Source organism: Gouania willdenowi, chromosome 21, assembly GCF_900634775.1.
Source record: "Gouania willdenowi chromosome 21, fGouWil2.1, whole genome shotgun sequence".
NCBI classification, from domain to species: Eukaryota; Metazoa; Chordata; class Actinopteri; order Blenniiformes; family Gobiesocidae; genus Gouania; species Gouania willdenowi.
This window is the reverse complement of record NC_041064.1, coordinates 34,049,229-34,066,928: the sequence shown is the minus strand read 5'-3', so window position 1 is coordinate 34,066,928 and position 17,700 is coordinate 34,049,229. Positions and strand designations below refer to the sequence as shown.

Below are 17,700 nucleotides of genomic sequence, written 5' to 3'. Positions count from 1 at the left end.
CTGACTTCACGTATTCAGATTTAATTAATCTGGATTTAGATTCATGTACAATGACCAATTCTTTAAATGGTTCCCAGGCAGAGACAGAAACCACACTGTTGTTACATTCACCACCAGTACAAGAATTTCCCAGAAAAACCATTTATTTAAAAATTTGAACAATAAAAGTGTGTGTGTGTGTGTGTGTGTGTGTGTCAGTAACCTGTCCAGTATGAGGCGTCCCACAGCTTTACTTCATAGAGTAAATAACAAACAATGGAGACAATAATAAACAAAAGGAAAACAAAGGCTTTAGTGTTACATTCATCGTCCCTCAGCGTTGGAGTGTTTTCTAACGGACCAATCATATGCACTCCACTAACTCCCTGACCAATTGCACCTCTGGTCCATCATAGCAGCAGCAGAAGCCCCGCCTCCTCACAGCTCGTCCTATAGAAACACAAACAAACAGAAATCACAAAAATATATCAATTCTGGGCAAATCAAACCTTTGCTAAATAATATTTCATTGAATATCTTGGATTTGGGACAAAACTTGAACCAAATACAAACCGGCACAAACAAGTAATTTTTTTAAAATTCCTGTACATTAAACTTTTCTGACTTGGTGTTAATTAAACCAACTCTTCAGTCATATACAACATTTATTTTTAAGATAAATACAGCGGGGATGAACTCAGGAGGAGAGCATTCAACTTGTGCTTCACATGATTAAAAATGTAATACTTGGTCAGAAATCAGATTAAAACCTGTATTTGGCATTTGAAAATTGATAAAATTGGCAAAAATGACAACCTATGTTTGGATTTGTTAACTAGTTTGTTGTTTTGACTAATTAAATTGAAAGTAATAATACAGGAAAAACAGAAGACTGACCTTGACCTTAAATATAACCTTGAGCGACGGTCAAGGTCACACATTGAAAGGAAATGTTGTTCAATGGTCCCAGTCTGAGCACTGGATCTCAATTTGTGGCCAAGTTATAGGAAAAAAAGTTTTTTTCGTGACGTCATGAACTTTGACCCCAACCAATGTTTTTACTGGTAGGTCGTACAGCTTTGGTCCAGATAAATAAAATACTCCACCTGAGATGAGCTTTTCATAAATGTAAGCATCAAACTTGTATGATAAATATTCATAGAGATATTTTGACACTTGACCCTGACATTTTGGCTCAAAAAAAGGTCGACTGCACATCATTGACATTGTCCCTATGAGATGACATACGTGTCATTAGTGCTGCATTAATAAGTTCCACGACAAAGGAGTTGTGGAAGAAAAATAATAACTCCTACGAGAACAATGTATTTAGAGATTTTACAATTGCCAAATAAAACGAGGCTCGTTAGATCCTGACATGTAACAAGACACGATTTAATTAAAAAAAAAATGTAACAAAACACAAAATGTTAGAACTGGTCAATAAAGTAACAAGATGCTGAGCCCAAAACGTAAAAACCTTTAGTGTGTATATATATATATATATATTTACACAGGCAGAACCAAAGTTTGATCCTTTTTGTTTACTTCCTTTCTTTTTTCCATTTGTTGATTTGTTTGTGTTTGATGTCATTAAATAATCTACGTCTTTATATTGACCAGAAAATGAAAGAATGACAGAAATAAAGACGTTACCTTTGGTTTCTTGTGTAACGACAGGTGTTGTAGTCTCTGTCTGACGGTGTTAGCGATCACAGACGCGTCTCTGCTGTTGATTATTTCTCCGCTGTGATCAAACTGTTACACACAAACATTAGATTAGTGTGTGTGTGTGTGGGGGGGTCAATTACATTTTAAAATTACAATTACGTCTTTAATTCTCCATGTTCAATTGCAACTCAATTATGATTATGTTGACTGACATTTTTTCCAATTACAATTATTTTCCCCCTGAAAGTCAATTATAATTACATTCTCAATTACTAATGTTCAATTACAATTAATCACACTTACTGGGCCTGAAATAAATAATCCCCAAAATGTTAACCTTCCTCTTGTGTTAGCTTTCTGTTAGCATCTCTAATGCTAACGAGTCTTAAATAAGCTGTAAAATACACTAAACAATATTATCTATAATCTCATTTGTTTTTCATCTCTTGGTTACATTGTTAGGCTTCCTAATCAATGAAAATATTGGTATTAATATTTTTGGTGTGGGTCTCTGAGTCACTACACCCCTCAATTTCAAATTTTTATTTTTTTAATGGTAAGATGATCCTGAACTGACAAGTAGTTGGAAAATAAAACATATTTTAATGTCATGTGTAAGACATAGAAGTGTAAAAACGGTTCCCCAGTTTTGTAATTAATTAATTATAATGAACAGTTTCTGTAGAATTTGAATGAAATTCCATAGAAATTTCCATGGAACTAAATGCAATTAAATTAAAATTATAATTACAAATGCAACAGATTGTTTTCAATTTTACAATTACAACTGACTCCAACCCGTGTGTGTGTGCTCACCATCTTGCTACCCCTGTATGTATAGAGCCTGACTGTGGGGTAGGAGGTGATTCCTGCTGACTGACAGGTGTGATAATGAGCCTGACAGTCCACCTTCCCCGTCCTCACGTCTCCTTTCAGCATCTGTTCAACACACACACACACACACACACACACACACACACACACACACACACACACACACACACACACACACACACACACACACACACACACACACACACACACACACACACACACACACACACACACACACACACACACACACACACACACACACACACACACACACTTCAGAGTCTCTTTCACATCGATCTTTAACACAGGGGTTCTCAACCTTGGGGTTGTGAGACACTGGGAGGAGGTCGCCAGATTCCTTCAAGAAACTAAGAATATTTTCGGAACCCATTTGAGTCCATTTTTGCTCATTTTTATCCTTTTTTTGCAACTCCACCAAACTTGCCATATTTTAACCTATTTTCATCACTTTTTTCTTGCAATATTTTTGCTCCTTTTAATGCATTTTTGCTACATTACTCCCATCTCTGACACTTCTACATCACATGTCAATGCCTGTTCTGCACATTTTTTCTACTTTCAAGACATTTTCAGCATTTATAAACCCTTTCCACCTAATGCCATATATGATGACCCATTATTGTCACTTTTTTCCACCATATTTCATGCTTATTTTTGCCAATTTTACCACATTCACAATTTGTCATGTCCATTATTTGCCAGTTTAAACTAATTGTTTCATTAACCCAAACCCCCCTTCCCCCATTTTTGCTACTTTAAAACCAACATTGACACCTTGAACCCTTTTTTACCACATTTTCTGTCCATTTTTGCCCGCTCTATTTTGCAACTTTTAACCAATTTCTGTGGTTTTTAAAATCCCATTTCACCACCTTTTGGTCACTTTTAACCCATTTTATTTCTGATTAAAACAAGGATTTACAACTATAAGATGACTATATACTATGGCTCTAATAATAATAAACTTCCTGAATAACAGTGGATATTATTCAGATGAATACATAAATGTGGTTATCACAGATTCATAGAACAATAGACCATAATTTTACTGACTTTAGGGATGGACCACAAAAATCTCTCCCCTTTATTCCCCCTTATAGATGATCCTGTCTCCACATGACTGTTCTTCAATGTTCATGTCTGTGTTCAACCACCTTCAGCTACAGTTTGGGTCCCCACTCTTTGAAACCTTTATTTTGGGGGTCACAGGCTGAAAAATGTTAAGAACCACTGCCTTAACATGTTAAGGCTTTGTATCAAAAAAACAGAAAAGTGTCTCACCCGAGCCAAGACCTCAAACTCTGGGGCAAAGTGCTGACAGGGTCCACACCAGGGAGCGTAGAAGTCCAGAACCCAGTGATCCTTACCAGACAGAACCTGAGACCTGAAGGTGTCGGGGGTCAAATCCACGGAGACTCGAGGTAAAGCACTGCCAACGAAGGAACCAAAACAGATTTTAGGAAGAAAACAGAACCCGAGAGTTGAAACCACTGAAGTTGGTGACGATTGGTGCAGCACAGTGAGAACTTGAGATATCTACAATTTAATTATTTGGTAATTAACACAATAATGGTTTTCATATCCTCTGGTTTATGTTATCGTGACCAGATCGTTAATTGTATTGTAATAGTAAAAACTAATAAACATATTTGGAAAAAATAAAAAATTAAATTAAACATTATAAAACCCCATTTAAAAAAAAAAAACAAAAAAAAAAAAACAGAAATTCATGTTTTCTCTAATTTTTAACTCTCTCCTGTGAGCTGAATTGGATGCTCTAAATTGGTCCCCTAATTTGGTACCCGGGCCTTCAGTTTGACACATGTGCAGTAGAGAGAAGCTATTTTTAAGTTAAGAACATCACAAAATTAAAATCAACTTGACAATATAGGAAGACTGAAGACGGTTATCGTCGTGGGTTAAAAATGCTAAAGTGTGAAGAATGAGAGAGAAGATGAAATACGATATAGAGACTCACCTCAGAGCCCACGCTCTCAGTGAATGAGCGTCTCTGTTCCAGCCGTTATAGGTCCTACACACACACACACACACACACACACACACACACACACACACACACACACACACACACACACACACACACACACACACACACACACACACACACACACACACACACACACACACACACACACACACACACACACACACACACACGAAGAGTCTCATCATTGATGACTAACGTCAGTCAGACTCGTCTCAATCCTCCAGGTCACTCACATGTATCGATCCTGTTTGGGGGATTTCTTCTGGTAAAGGCGGATTTCGGGGTACGCTCTCACACCCTGCTGCTGACAGAAGGAATGAAAGCTCTGACAGTCCACGGAACCCACCAGAATTTGACCCGACAGCAGCTGCAGGGGAGACACGTTAACAGGCTCCAGTCAGTAAAAGTAGAGACTTTCACACGACGTCTGCAGTCAGCCCAGGTTTTAGAAAACAAACAAACCCAACATTTTTCACTGCATTTGAACCAAATTTCAAACTTAACATTATAACTCCTGCACAGCAATGGTCGGGGTCAGGCAATTTTCGGCAAAAATTAGGCAATTCTGAGATAACTCTGCAGTACAAATCTTTAAAACTTCTTCTGTCTCATTATAGGAATTCTACAGCTGCAATGATTAGTCAAACACATCATGAATCTACAGCTTTTTCATGATGGAACATCCTCTATGTCCCTGAGCTAATTAGCACATGGAAATGTCACCTGTAGCTTCACTAATTAATTAATCCAATCATCTGTATGCGAGACAGCAGCTAGGGATGGGAATTGATAAGAATTTAGCGATTCCGATTCCATTATCGATACTGCTTATCGATTCGATTCTCATTGGGTGAGGGAATTAAATAATACAAATTGATTTGTTTGCTTTAACTCTTTATTATTTTATCTTTGTCTCTTTCATTTACTGCAGGAATATCAGCTCTCTTTTAATCCAACAGGTATAGATTGTTTTCAATGAATAATAATATATACAAAAGCGCAATATAAAATTGATGAATTATTATTATTATTACAACCATTTGAGAATATTTAGAGTTCTCCTTTTGAACTTGAACAACTTGATTTAAAACTAAGTCAGACATAAAATAAATAATTCTTCTGTAAAAAGAACATATTAACCAAAAGTAGAGCTGCACTTATTGTTATGCATTTAAAGCTTTAGTTTAGCCTTTGTTTACATTTCTATAAATGGACCTTCAGAGACGCCGTCCCCGTTGTGACATGTCGTCATCAGCCGTGTGTGTGTGTGTGTGTGAGAGAACATGTGAAAGATCAAACTAAAGACAACGATCAGTACCAGTCAGTCTGCAATTATGTGTTTACACTATCATTTTCAGTCAAATATTTGGATGCACTGTGGGCTTGTTTGTGTAGGACAGTCTGAAGAGGTGATGCAGCAGGTTTGGTGTTAAAGAAGAAGAAATAGAAATGGAAATATGGTTTACGAATCATTATTAGAATTGTTAATTAAAGTATCCAAGAATGTCTCTCTAAAAAGTAAACAATACTGTTACAGGTTTTTTTATGGACAGTATGTGTGTGCTCTGTGTCGTACCCGAGCCATTCGTCTCCACTCTGGCTTCAGAGCCTGACACGGGCCGCACCACGGAGCGTAGAAATCAACAGCCCAGAACTGCCCTACTGACCGACCTGCAACACACACACAGATATATATGTAGACACAAACACACGCCTGTTTCAGTCAATCTGATGAAAACACACTTCAGATGACAACAAGGCATTCATTTTAACTTTTAACAATGTGTTGTTAGAATCATCCGTGATGCTTACACAACTTTTTTCTTTTAAAATTGAAAGTACCAACTTCTACAACAAATCACTCAATTAATTATCCAGCAGCACCATCTAGTGAGTAAAATGTGAAGTGGCTGTTTTATATTTAGATGCTTGTGTGCATAAATAATAGCTGTCATGAAGTAGGATTTCTGCTGTTCTGATCGGCTGTATATTGAGCATTTCATGTAATTAGTGTGATAAGCCAAACCAATTACATCATTGTCGTGTTGAAAATTTTTGCAGATGCTCACGTTGCATTGTTTCATCTGTCATTTACTCTGAAGATGTTCCACACCACAGACAAAATGTCTGCCTGCATATCATTTTAAGCTAATACATTCCATTTCATATTTGACTGGAATTTCAAAAAATTGTCATATTGCATATCAGGCGTATTGCTCCTTCATGTGATCGGTTTATTATCAGTGATTGGTTTATTTAGGCTCACTAATCATTGATCTGCCCCAAAATCCTTGATTATGTAAAAAAAAAAAAAGTAGTACAATGGTTTAAGTCCTACTTGGAGGAGCAAAGTTATTTTGTAAGCATTGGAAACTTTGAATCTGACAGATTACCAATGTCCTGCGGGGTTCCTCAGGGCTCTGTTCTTGGACCCCTTCTGTTTAGCCTTTATATGCTTCCTTTAGGACAAATTCTACAGAACTGTAAGGTTGAATAACAGAGCTACGCAGATGACAAACAACTATAACTATCACTGAACCCAGATGACTATGGTCTAACTGAGGTGTTATGTGACTGCTTAGAATAGGTAAACTGCTGGATGAGTGCAAACTTTCTTCAACTAAACCATGACAAGATGGAGGTGATTGTCTTTGTTAACAAGGAAAAGAGAAAAGAGGACTGTTGTCAGTGAGTACCTTAAGTCTGGATCTTTAAAAGATCTCAGAAAAATCACAAAAACACCTTCTACCACCTAAAGAACATCTCCAGAGTGAAAGGTTTAATGACTCAGAAAGATCAGGAGAAACTGGTCCATGTTTTTATCTCCAGCAGACTGGACTATTGTAATGGTCTGACAGGAATCCCCCAAAAGAGCATCAAACATCTACAGTTGGTTCAGAACGCTGCAGCTCAGGTCTGAACCAGAACAAAAAGATCAGAACACATTAGTCCAGTTTTAAAGTCTTTACACTGGCTCCCAGTCAGCCTCAGAATAGACTTTAAAGTTCTGCTGCTGGTTATAAATGTGTGAATGGGTTTGGTCCAGAATACATCAGTGAGATGTTAGTCAGGTATGAACCCAGCAGGTCTCTGAGATCTATGGACACAGGTCAGATAGTGGAGCCCAGAGCTCACAGTAAACATGGTGATGGTGTGTTTAGTTGTTATGCTGCAAAGAAGTGGAACAAACTGCCAGCAGAGCTGAAGTCAGCATCACATGTGAACTTTTTTAAATCAAAGTCTACCACTGCCCTCCCTCCTCCTGTCTTGGCTGCATTAAACTCATCTTAAACCACCACAAACACCCTCTAAAACAACACAAATCATCACTGACTCATAAATACAGAGCCACCAGTGACGTTAAACTTTGCTGTGACTGTAAAGCTCCGTTCGTTTTTCGTGTATCGCAGTGGTGCTCCATGAGAATGTGAACAGCTTTAATCATCTTCACCTGCTCAGTGTTTGAACTGTTGTGTCTGAATAACTCAGTCCGTGTTGTCCTTTAGTTCTTTTTATTCCAGCCTTTTGTCCGTGCCTCGTAGGTACACAGGTCAGCAAGCTACCTCAAGTACAACCGTTTACAAAATAAAAGTCTGTTGGAGCAACGTTATTAAAATGTTACATTCTAATAACTTCTCATCAGAGCTACAGAAGATAGGATAATTTAAATAAGGTTAATTTAAACTAAGTTGATCAAAACTTAATAAACCTGCTCAGATTCAGTAAACCATTAATCCCTGAGAGGAAATCAGGTGACATTAATGCTGTTCTCATACATCTTTATATGACATAAGTAATTAAAAAGGAGCAGTCAGCATAATTCATGTCACTACAACTTAAATCTACCTTTTAATTGTATCTTACTTGATTTTTGTTTGAGTTTTTATTTATTTATTAGTAATTATTTTGTTTCCTCACAGGAGTTAAAAACGAAAATTTTCTTTAAAAAATGATAAACATTTCTAAAAAAAAAAATGGAATTTAAAAAATTAAAGTGGAAACAGAATTTTGGAAAAAACAAAACTGATTTTATAGGGCCCTACATTACCCACGACACAACAAAGTCATGTCGAGACCAAAAACAGACAAACTAAACCAATTTTTTTACTTGGCTTTTGCTGATGTATGAGCTAGAACTAAGTGTTTATTTGTTAGGCTGAACTTTACCCGTCACTCTCTCTGTGAAGCTTGAAGGATCCAGGACCACAACGGATGGATTGACCAGGTCCTGCAGACACACATCAAAGTACTGTCAAAATAATGGGAAAATTATGGCAGAAAGTGGCCACAGAGCTTAATATCAATTAGAGAATAAAACCTCATCTTTAAGATTATCAATTCAAAAAAGACAGAGAAATAAAATAAAAAAAAACTTTTAAAGTTAAACTGCTGGAAAATGTCAATGGAATAAACTTAAAACAAAAAACCATCAAAAAAGATTGAACTATAAAACTTTATCAACAGTAGAAACAATTCAATATGTAGTTTAAAGTAAAAACAATGAATATAGTAAATAAAATCACAAGTTTGACACTGCTGAAGTGTTACTGTGAGTATGTGTTGCCAGGTTGGTAGGTCTCCATCCTACAGAGCAGCGTCTCTGCAGTAAACCTCAGGACTTGGACAAACCTGAATGAACTCCAGAATGCCGTCGGCCGAGTGATGGCCTTCGTATTCATGCACAGAGGAGCCGTTAAAGATCACTGTGGTCGGGTACGCCTGAATCTTGTACTAAAACACAAAAAATAATCAACAATGAACAATTTTAATTCTGACCATAAACCGTAACACCAAACAACTAATTCAGCGGTTTCCTCCAAAAGAAACAAGAGAAGGACGAGGAGAGACGTTTAGTCATTTTGATAACAGTGTGCATCAGATCACGCCGTTCATTCAGCGCACACACACTATAAAAGCAATGGGCAACTTTTATCACAAAAGGGTCCACGAATATGTGATTGTATCTGACCTGAGGGCCACATTATCAACATTCATGTCAATATTTATACTATTGACCAATCTGAGCATTTACACAAGAAACAACAAAGAGTTTCTGTATGTTTAAGTGGTTGTTTTCCACAAATTTTTACATCATTTTGGTGTATTTTTGTTGTTTTGTGTATTTTTGATGTAGTTTCGTGTGTTTTTCTCGTAGTTTTGTGTGTTTTTGTTGCTGTTTTGTGCATTTTTATTGCAGCTTTTTGTGTTTTGCTTGTCATTTTGTTGTGCGTTTGGCGCAATTTTGTGTGTAAGCTTTGGGGGCCACACTAAACAGACTGTGCTCACCGGGCCACCAATTTCCTATATCTGCTGTATACATATCAACGCAAAGCTAGGACAATAACAACACAAAGCACACTTACATCCGATTTATGCCAGATCACACAACAATATTACTGCAGAACAGTTTTAACGTGCATGGAGGAGTGTGAGCTCACCGTGGAGCAGAGGCTTTGGTGAACGGTGCAATCCAAAGTGCCAAACTTCATCTGACCCGCCAACTGGATGGAAGCTTTCCTCAGTTCAGGCAGGAGAGCTCGACATGGAGGACACCACTGCACACAAACATCAGGACAGAACAGCCTGTTAGACAGTTTTAAATCAACCCATTAAGCACTAACAGGTGACGTAGCTGAATATAATATCACTTCAAAAGTATTGAGTAGTGTTGTTGCTGCTTTTTACCACTCGATGACAAACATCTACAGTTTTAGGACTTTTTTCAATCACAAAACACAAGAATCTAATGCAGAGATGGACAACTTTACGACATGTCACCATTTAGAATATTTACCCAATCTTAACATTAACACAAGAAACAACAGAGGATTTGTGTATTTTTGCTGTTTTTTGTGAGTTACGGGTCATTTTCTGTATTTCTGTTTGTCTTTATTTTGTTGCTTTAAAAGTCATGTTTGTGTGTTTATGGAGTAATTTTGCATATTTCTGTTATTTTTAAAGTAGTTTGTGTATTTTTGGAGTAATTTTGTGTGTTTACTCTGTGGTCCACAAAAAATTACACCAATGTACCCATGTCTGATCGAATACATAAATACATTTAAAGTTCAGTTTCACTAAAAAGTGATGATGAACAAATTAGACGAGTAAATTCCAGTTGCATTTGGATTTAAACTTGACAAACAAAGCTTCCATTCCAGTTGTTTAAAGAATATTTGCATTGAAACGTCACACATTAAATCCACAGTCCACTGTTTGTGTTGTAGGTGTATCTTAATCCTATCACCTCCCTGAAAGGCAAACACAGTCAGCTCTGACAGACGAATAACATCTGTTTGTGTGATCGATCGTCTGATCCTGTTTTAAGTGTTTTCAGTGAGTCACTTCAGCATTCATCATTGGACAAAACGTGGACAAGGATGTCAATAAAAAAAGGTTTTTTAAATATAAAATAATAGAAATAAGGTTTAAAAAGAAGAAAGGTAACCAATTACTGCCCCTAGTGTTGAAACTTGAATAGACTGTGTCTCAAACTAAGGCTTTATTGTGAATAATGTAATAGAAACACTAGCTCGACCTCGGGCGCTCAGACGTTTAAAGTCTAAGAAAGATAAGGATGGACGAGGCTGTGGACTTAGAACAAACTGCTCCTAATATGATGAAATGTAAATCATCAGCATTACCAGCAGTGTTTCAGCAAACCAAAACAATGCCATCGAAGATGATCAAGGCCAAATACAGGACAGTAATCTAACCTTGAGCTAATAACTGTTCTGTGAAGGTTAGAGGCGAAGACAAGGTTCGCCTTGGCCATAAAACACCTCAGTCAACAATGATTTATTTGCTCCATAAGTGGAAAAAGTGACAAAAATGCTGTTGTTCTATTGATTCCAATTGGTCACGTGAGAGCGAAATTCAATTGCTGTTAAAAAAGAGACAAAATTCTGGTATTTTTTTAAGCATCATCTACAATTACCACAAATCTTTGTCAATCTTTGTCATTTTTAAAACCTAAACGTTGAAAATGTATTTACCAAGAATTTGCAACTACATTAATGTTTACAGTCAAACATTTTAATGCACTGTAGGCTACATTTATGATAGGTGAAAATTATGTGTGAATGGTTTGTGTAGGACAGTCTGAAGATGAGCTGTAGCAAGTTTGTTATTTTTCTGTCTGGGCTACATTTTGGTGAAAGTTGCTAATCTGTAGCACATGGTTGATTTGTGGTTAATTTTTTTACATTTTTAACTTCAGGGGCCTGTACTATGACGCTGGATGTATATCTCTCCGTTAGCGTCACCTAACCAAACGCTCTCCGTCACAGAGCAGCTCTACTACGAAGCAGGATACAAACATGTTAACCCAGGTGTTTTCAGCCTGGCTACGTGTGTAAATGAGTAGAGATTGCAGCATCAGACAAATCACAATCACGAAAAAACCGTGCCGAGCAACTTACGTCACAATTGAAGAATAATTCTTAAAAAATATGAAGAATTAAAATCCATAATTCACACCAAAAACAACACGGTTGCTACATTAAAAGCAGGAAGAAATGAATGCAGGCAGATAATTGATGACTGTTAATGGTTAAATTAGTGAGATTATACAATATGAATCTATGGGAGAACCAACTAACACTGATCAGTTTCACTTTATTAATGCACAGACGTGTTTCTATTCATGTCTCATTTTGGCTGCAATCTGTGGCTCTGATGCTGCGTTAATACAGCTCATTCTTCTACAGGTCATTTTCCAACTAAATAGGTGTTCAGCCTAAGTTACCATGGTGATTTAGCCGGTAAGACGTTAGCCAGCGTCGTAGTACAGCACACACCAAATATATCCTGGAAGTTAGCGCGATAAGAGGAAATCTAGCTCCGTAATCCAGACTAGGGTTGGGCGATATGGACCAAAACTCATATCTCAATATTTTTTCTCGATAATTTAAATTCAAATTACGTCTAACCAGAAAAACCATTCTCGGGTGAATTTGCTGATGCAAAATGCCACACAGGCACATTTTATTAACAAGCAGCTGCACAATATGGGTCACTTTTGGCTTTTTCTCCTCTAAGGGACAGCATGTGTGAGTGAGTTCTGTAGTGTGGCTGGTTTGGGGGAAGGTCTGGGTTAGGACGCACTCAGCAATCCATCTCACGGTGCTTTTCATGCTATTCTGAGACGTAGTGAAAGCAGCGACTCCAGAAACAAGTGTTTTGATACAAAATAAGCTATAGAAAATACATATATTGATATTGGCGATATTGTAATTTTCTATATCGCCAAAATAGAAAACTCGATATATCTTCAATATGGATATATCGCCCAGCCCTAGTACAGGCCATAGAGGCAAAATGTGATTATTCATGCATGGGAAGTAGGATTTCCTCCAAAGATCACGCAGGGCTACAATTGATTCTCCTAATAATAATAATATTATTAACTTGTATTATTAAGAAGTCAGTCTGCTAGTGTGTGCTCTCCATTCTGCTCCACATTTGCACAGATGATAAAAATCTTATTTGTTTCCTTGATGGAAAGAGCAGATTGGAAACAAGCAGGACTGAAATCAGACACTTCAGGATGTGGAAGATGCAAATAAAGGGATTTTCAGACTAGTTTACCCAGTGGGCCCCAACAAAAACAACCCTCACATGTACACTGTATAAAATGTGTGTGTGTGTGTGTGTGTGTGTGTATAGACACTCGTTTGATTAAAGCTACTGACCGGAGCAAAGAAATCCACCAGCCACGGCTCCTTCCTGTCTGAGGGAAAGTTCTCAGGCCTCAGCGCCGTCACATGAGCACGAATACTGTCTTTGGCAAAGCCAACAATGTTGTATAACACGTCTTTACCTACACACACACACACACACACACACACACACACACACACACACACACACACACACACACACACACACACACACACACACACACACACACACACACACACACACACACACACACACACACACACACACACACACACACAGAGGAGAGAGACCATTGGGACGTGCAGATACCTTAACAATCACTGCTTTGTAGGGGTGTCCCGATCTGATATCAAATATCGGTCAGATATCAGCCCGAAAACGAACATCGTATTTTATCGGACTGCATCTAAAATCTCTAATATATATTATATTAATTCAATTGTAGAATACTGTAAATATTATCTTCAAGGTTAAAATGTATGTAACCAATTGGTTAATAATAAATGGGTCAGTTTTTCTCATACCTACTGTTGCTGACTATTGTTCTCTGAGTAACATCGCTTGATAAAGTATTTTCTAACATTCCACACTACAAAATAAGTAATAAAAGTATGTATGATTTGTGCTGATATCATACCGGACCGATATCGGTATCGGCCAATACCCAAGGCTACAATATTGGTATCGTATCGGATATGAAAAACTTGTATTGGGACATCCCTACTGCTTTGTAATAGAAAATATTCATACAATATGCATACTTAATATATATAAACAGAGTAACCTGTCCACATAACAGTCCATAAAATCATGAGTACAATCTAGGTCAGTGGTTCCCATCCTTTTTCTTGTCATGACCCCTTTTTATATCACAAATTTCTGGCGACCCCAGAGAATAATTTCTCTAAAATTAGCTTTTTTTCATTATTCATGTTTGTTTGTACTGTGTCACAAATAAAGAGTGGTCAGTAGCAGTGCAAAAAGCCAGCTCAGATGTACAGTATATCTGTTTCTGTGATGTGTTTTTCTTTATTGTGCAAGATAGAAATAAAAATAAAATTTTTAAATAAAATTCATTTTCAATTTATTATTTGTGTATTTCTAAATGTAGAAATGTATAAATATAATTTTAATCTTTTGTCATTTTATTATTACTAGACATTTCAGGCCACTCCACATGGGGTCATGACCCCAAGGTGGAAAACCCCTGATCTAGGTGATAACTGAGCATTCTTTTTGAACAGAAACAGTGAACACACACAGTTTTCAGCACAATATTTGTTCTTTGTGTTGATTTTCCCTCTGGATTTTTAAATGTATTAGTAATCAGAGTAAAGTACTGACCGTAGTGAATCTCAAAGTCATGGATTCCCAGACCTTTGAAGACGGCCACACATGGTTTGTGAATGTACAGAGAGTGACACAGCTCTACGTCTGCGAGGCAGTCCACTCTGCCCACCTGGAAACACCAACAGCAGTGAGACATACAGGCATGTCAACTCCAACCAAACACATTTACATATTTAATGTACTAAAGCCACAGTAATGTGTTAGAATCAAAATTATTCCTACATATAAAATTAAATGCACACTAGTTAATAGTCCAATACTGAATTTTAGGGACAATGTGCAGCCTGAGTGTGAGCAATGAAATGTTCTCCAGGAATTTAGGTTTTCTGCCTCAGCAGGGGCCACAAATATGTGATTGTATCTGATCTAAGGGCCACATTATCAATACGGATGTCAACATTTAGAATAATAACCGATCTGAGCGTTAACACAGGAAATAAAAGGTTTTTGAGATTTTCTTTTTGGGTGATTTTGTACTACGTCCTGTCATTTTTGTACGGCATATTTTTTATTTTTTAAACACTTCTGTTTTATTACACATATCTTGACATTTTACATGGTCTAAATGTTACTACTCATGGTGGGGAAAGAAAAATAAAAAACAAGAGAGATAGAGACACAAAATAGAAATGAAAAAATTATCTAAATGATAGAAAAAACGTGTGTTTTTGGAGTAAATTTTACTTTGCGAATTAAACCTGGGGCCACAGGTGGCCCCCGGACCAGCAGTTTCCCATTTTAAGATGGTGCTTCTCTCTGCGTTGCTGGTTGCTGTTGTTTATTGCAAGAGATTCTATTTCTGATAACCTGCAACGACCTTCAGCACCAACGGTTTACACCTAACGTCCATTGCTCTTAGAAATCATTGGAAATAATATATTTACAAAATCCCTTTGTAGTTACTATCATTCATAGTAATTTACCAGTGCGCCCATTCTCATTGAAAATGGACAAAATGATACCAATTACAGGTAGAACGTTCAAGTTTGGACTTATGAGCGTGTGGAAACAGGAGGAGGCACCTGGATGTGGTCATTCCGTAGGAAAGCTTGGAGCTTCTTGTACTCGTTGGATGCAGCGTTGCCCTCTCCAAACGTAAAACTGATCAACCAGCGATGATGAGCCAGTTTAGCCTGAAGAGAAACAAGTCCCAAATCAAAATGTATTTCCCCCTCCTATAGCGGGAAAAACTGAATTGCCAAATATATAAAATATAATTATACATTGATAAAGACAGCAGTTAAAATGATTCAAATAATAAAAGAAAATCTAAAAGTTAGAAATAATAACAGTGACCTAAGCTAATGAAGCTAAAATCATGGATGTGTAAATGGACTTGATTTTATATAGCGCTTTATCACCACTGTAACAGTCTCAAAGCGCTTTACATATCAGCTCATTCACCCAATCACTCTCACATTCACACACCAGTGGTACAGGACTGCCATGCAAGGCGCTAGTCGACCACTGGGAGCAACTTAGGGTTCAGTGTCTTGCCCAAGGACACTTCGACACATAGTCAGGTACTGGGATCGAACATCCAACCTCTCGATCAGAAGACGACCCTCTACCACCTGAGCCACGGTCGTAACACACTTTCTTTTTTCTTTAGAATTCTATATTTTGATGGCGCTTCAATATGATGTAAATGAATTGTAATTTACGGTCTATTTATAAAGTTGAATTGAATTAACATTGGCTGTGTTGTAAATTTCACACTGCGTAGTATACACCACATAGTCAATGAGTAAATACTGTATACTGTCTACTATCTACTATAAGTAGGATTAGGATGATGAGCGTTCCCACTGAAGTATACTTTCAAGTTTCCCAAAATGCATTTGGAATCTACAACAACAAAAACCTGAATCGCACTGAGGCTAAATATCTGTTGATTCTCCACCTTTACTTAAAACATTTTAAGTGAGAAAGTGACCAAGTAGAATATCAACATGTGCTCATTTGATCCATAAAACTCACAGAAACACATTTCATTCACACATTCCGGAGATTTTCAGAGACTTGTCATAGTGCTACTGACAAAACCTCTGGTTAACTTCAAAACAAGAGCCCTATTTACAAGTGTTAAAAACTAATTATAGACAAGGAGAGATGCTTTTATTTTGAAAAGGGGATGTTAGATTTTTATCTTGATCTTATCTTTACATTCCGCTCGCAATGAATCATGGAACGGTTGAGTATGACTAGTGTGCCCACCGTGCATACTTAAAAAATGTCTCTATATAATATACATCCGGGTATTTCTCACGTACTAAATCTTTTTGTACTATCTAATGTGAACGCACTACATATTCGTTTTGATGGCAGAATTACTACGAGTAGTACGTTAGTGTGACATAAGCTTCACTTCCATTACCCTCGGAATGCGCAAAATCTAAATAGCGCAATAAAAATTGGTGATGGAAACGCCCAAATTATGAAAAAAAAAAAACTCAATTATTGCAAAAAGGTTTTTATGCTTTTATGAAGAGGTTGTTCAATATTGAAATGTGTCGCAAAAGTGCCACAAAAACACTTTAACGCAAATACACATCACATGACGTGATGTACCTGGTCACATGACCACTTCTCTCTGCGTAAACATGAAGCGGCACGTGTGAGGAGACCAGGACATCTCTTAGCGTTATACTTATAAAATGATCACTGCCACATTAGACGTTTGGAGCGTTTATCTTGCGGGATGAGATTTCACAGAAGTTGCGAGTCAACTATACTTTGTCGACATTTAGAAATATCGCTTTTATTTTTTTGCGAAAATCTGGAATGGAAACCCAGCTATTTACAACACAACCAAAGTCTGTAATTTCAGCTAGGATTCCTGTCTCTAAAAGGTTTTAAATAATACCTGATTCTCTTTCTATCAAACATGTCTTATATTGTATGTGTTTACCTGAAAACCGTCGGCAGAGAGAAGTTCCAGATCAGGCAGATGTTTGATGACTTGACTGTAAACCTCTTTACTGTCCAACGTGTTGATCCACTGAAACACAAGCACAACGTCGCAGAATGAACATGTTTCCTTTATTAATTCTTTAATCAGAAACTGTTTCAGGACTTTTCCTCATTCAACTGTTATCAACGCGAATAGTTTGTAGACATTTAGTTTCACCTTGACCTCCATGAAAACTATTCAAATG

General features: G+C 37.2%; 1 protein-coding gene across 1 annotated transcript in view; it reads right to left on the bottom strand.

The window, feature by feature from the left end:
- Positions 1 to 125: 125 nt before the first annotated feature.
- dnajc10 (DnaJ (Hsp40) homolog, subfamily C, member 10) overlaps positions 126 to 17,700 on the bottom strand; it is a 35,073-nt gene continuing 17,498 nt past the window's right edge. Inside the window, exons 12-25 of the mRNA XM_028436933.1 lie at positions 17,454 to 17,543; positions 15,565 to 15,675; positions 14,537 to 14,651; positions 13,204 to 13,331; positions 9,952 to 10,068; positions 9,143 to 9,244; positions 8,681 to 8,741; positions 6,090 to 6,184; positions 4,747 to 4,880; positions 4,484 to 4,537; positions 3,787 to 3,934; positions 2,467 to 2,589; positions 1,636 to 1,737; positions 126 to 429 (exon numbers count right to left, since the gene is read on the bottom strand). Coding sequence (XP_028292734.1) covers positions 418 to 429; positions 1,636 to 1,737; positions 2,467 to 2,589; positions 3,787 to 3,934; positions 4,484 to 4,537; positions 4,747 to 4,880; positions 6,090 to 6,184; positions 8,681 to 8,741; positions 9,143 to 9,244; positions 9,952 to 10,068; positions 13,204 to 13,331; positions 14,537 to 14,651; positions 15,565 to 15,675; positions 17,454 to 17,543 — 1,392 coding nt within the window. The 3' untranslated portion in view covers positions 126 to 417. The remainder of the gene's footprint in view (positions 430 to 1,635; positions 1,738 to 2,466; positions 2,590 to 3,786; positions 3,935 to 4,483; positions 4,538 to 4,746; positions 4,881 to 6,089; positions 6,185 to 8,680; positions 8,742 to 9,142; positions 9,245 to 9,951; positions 10,069 to 13,203; positions 13,332 to 14,536; positions 14,652 to 15,564; positions 15,676 to 17,453; positions 17,544 to 17,700) is intronic.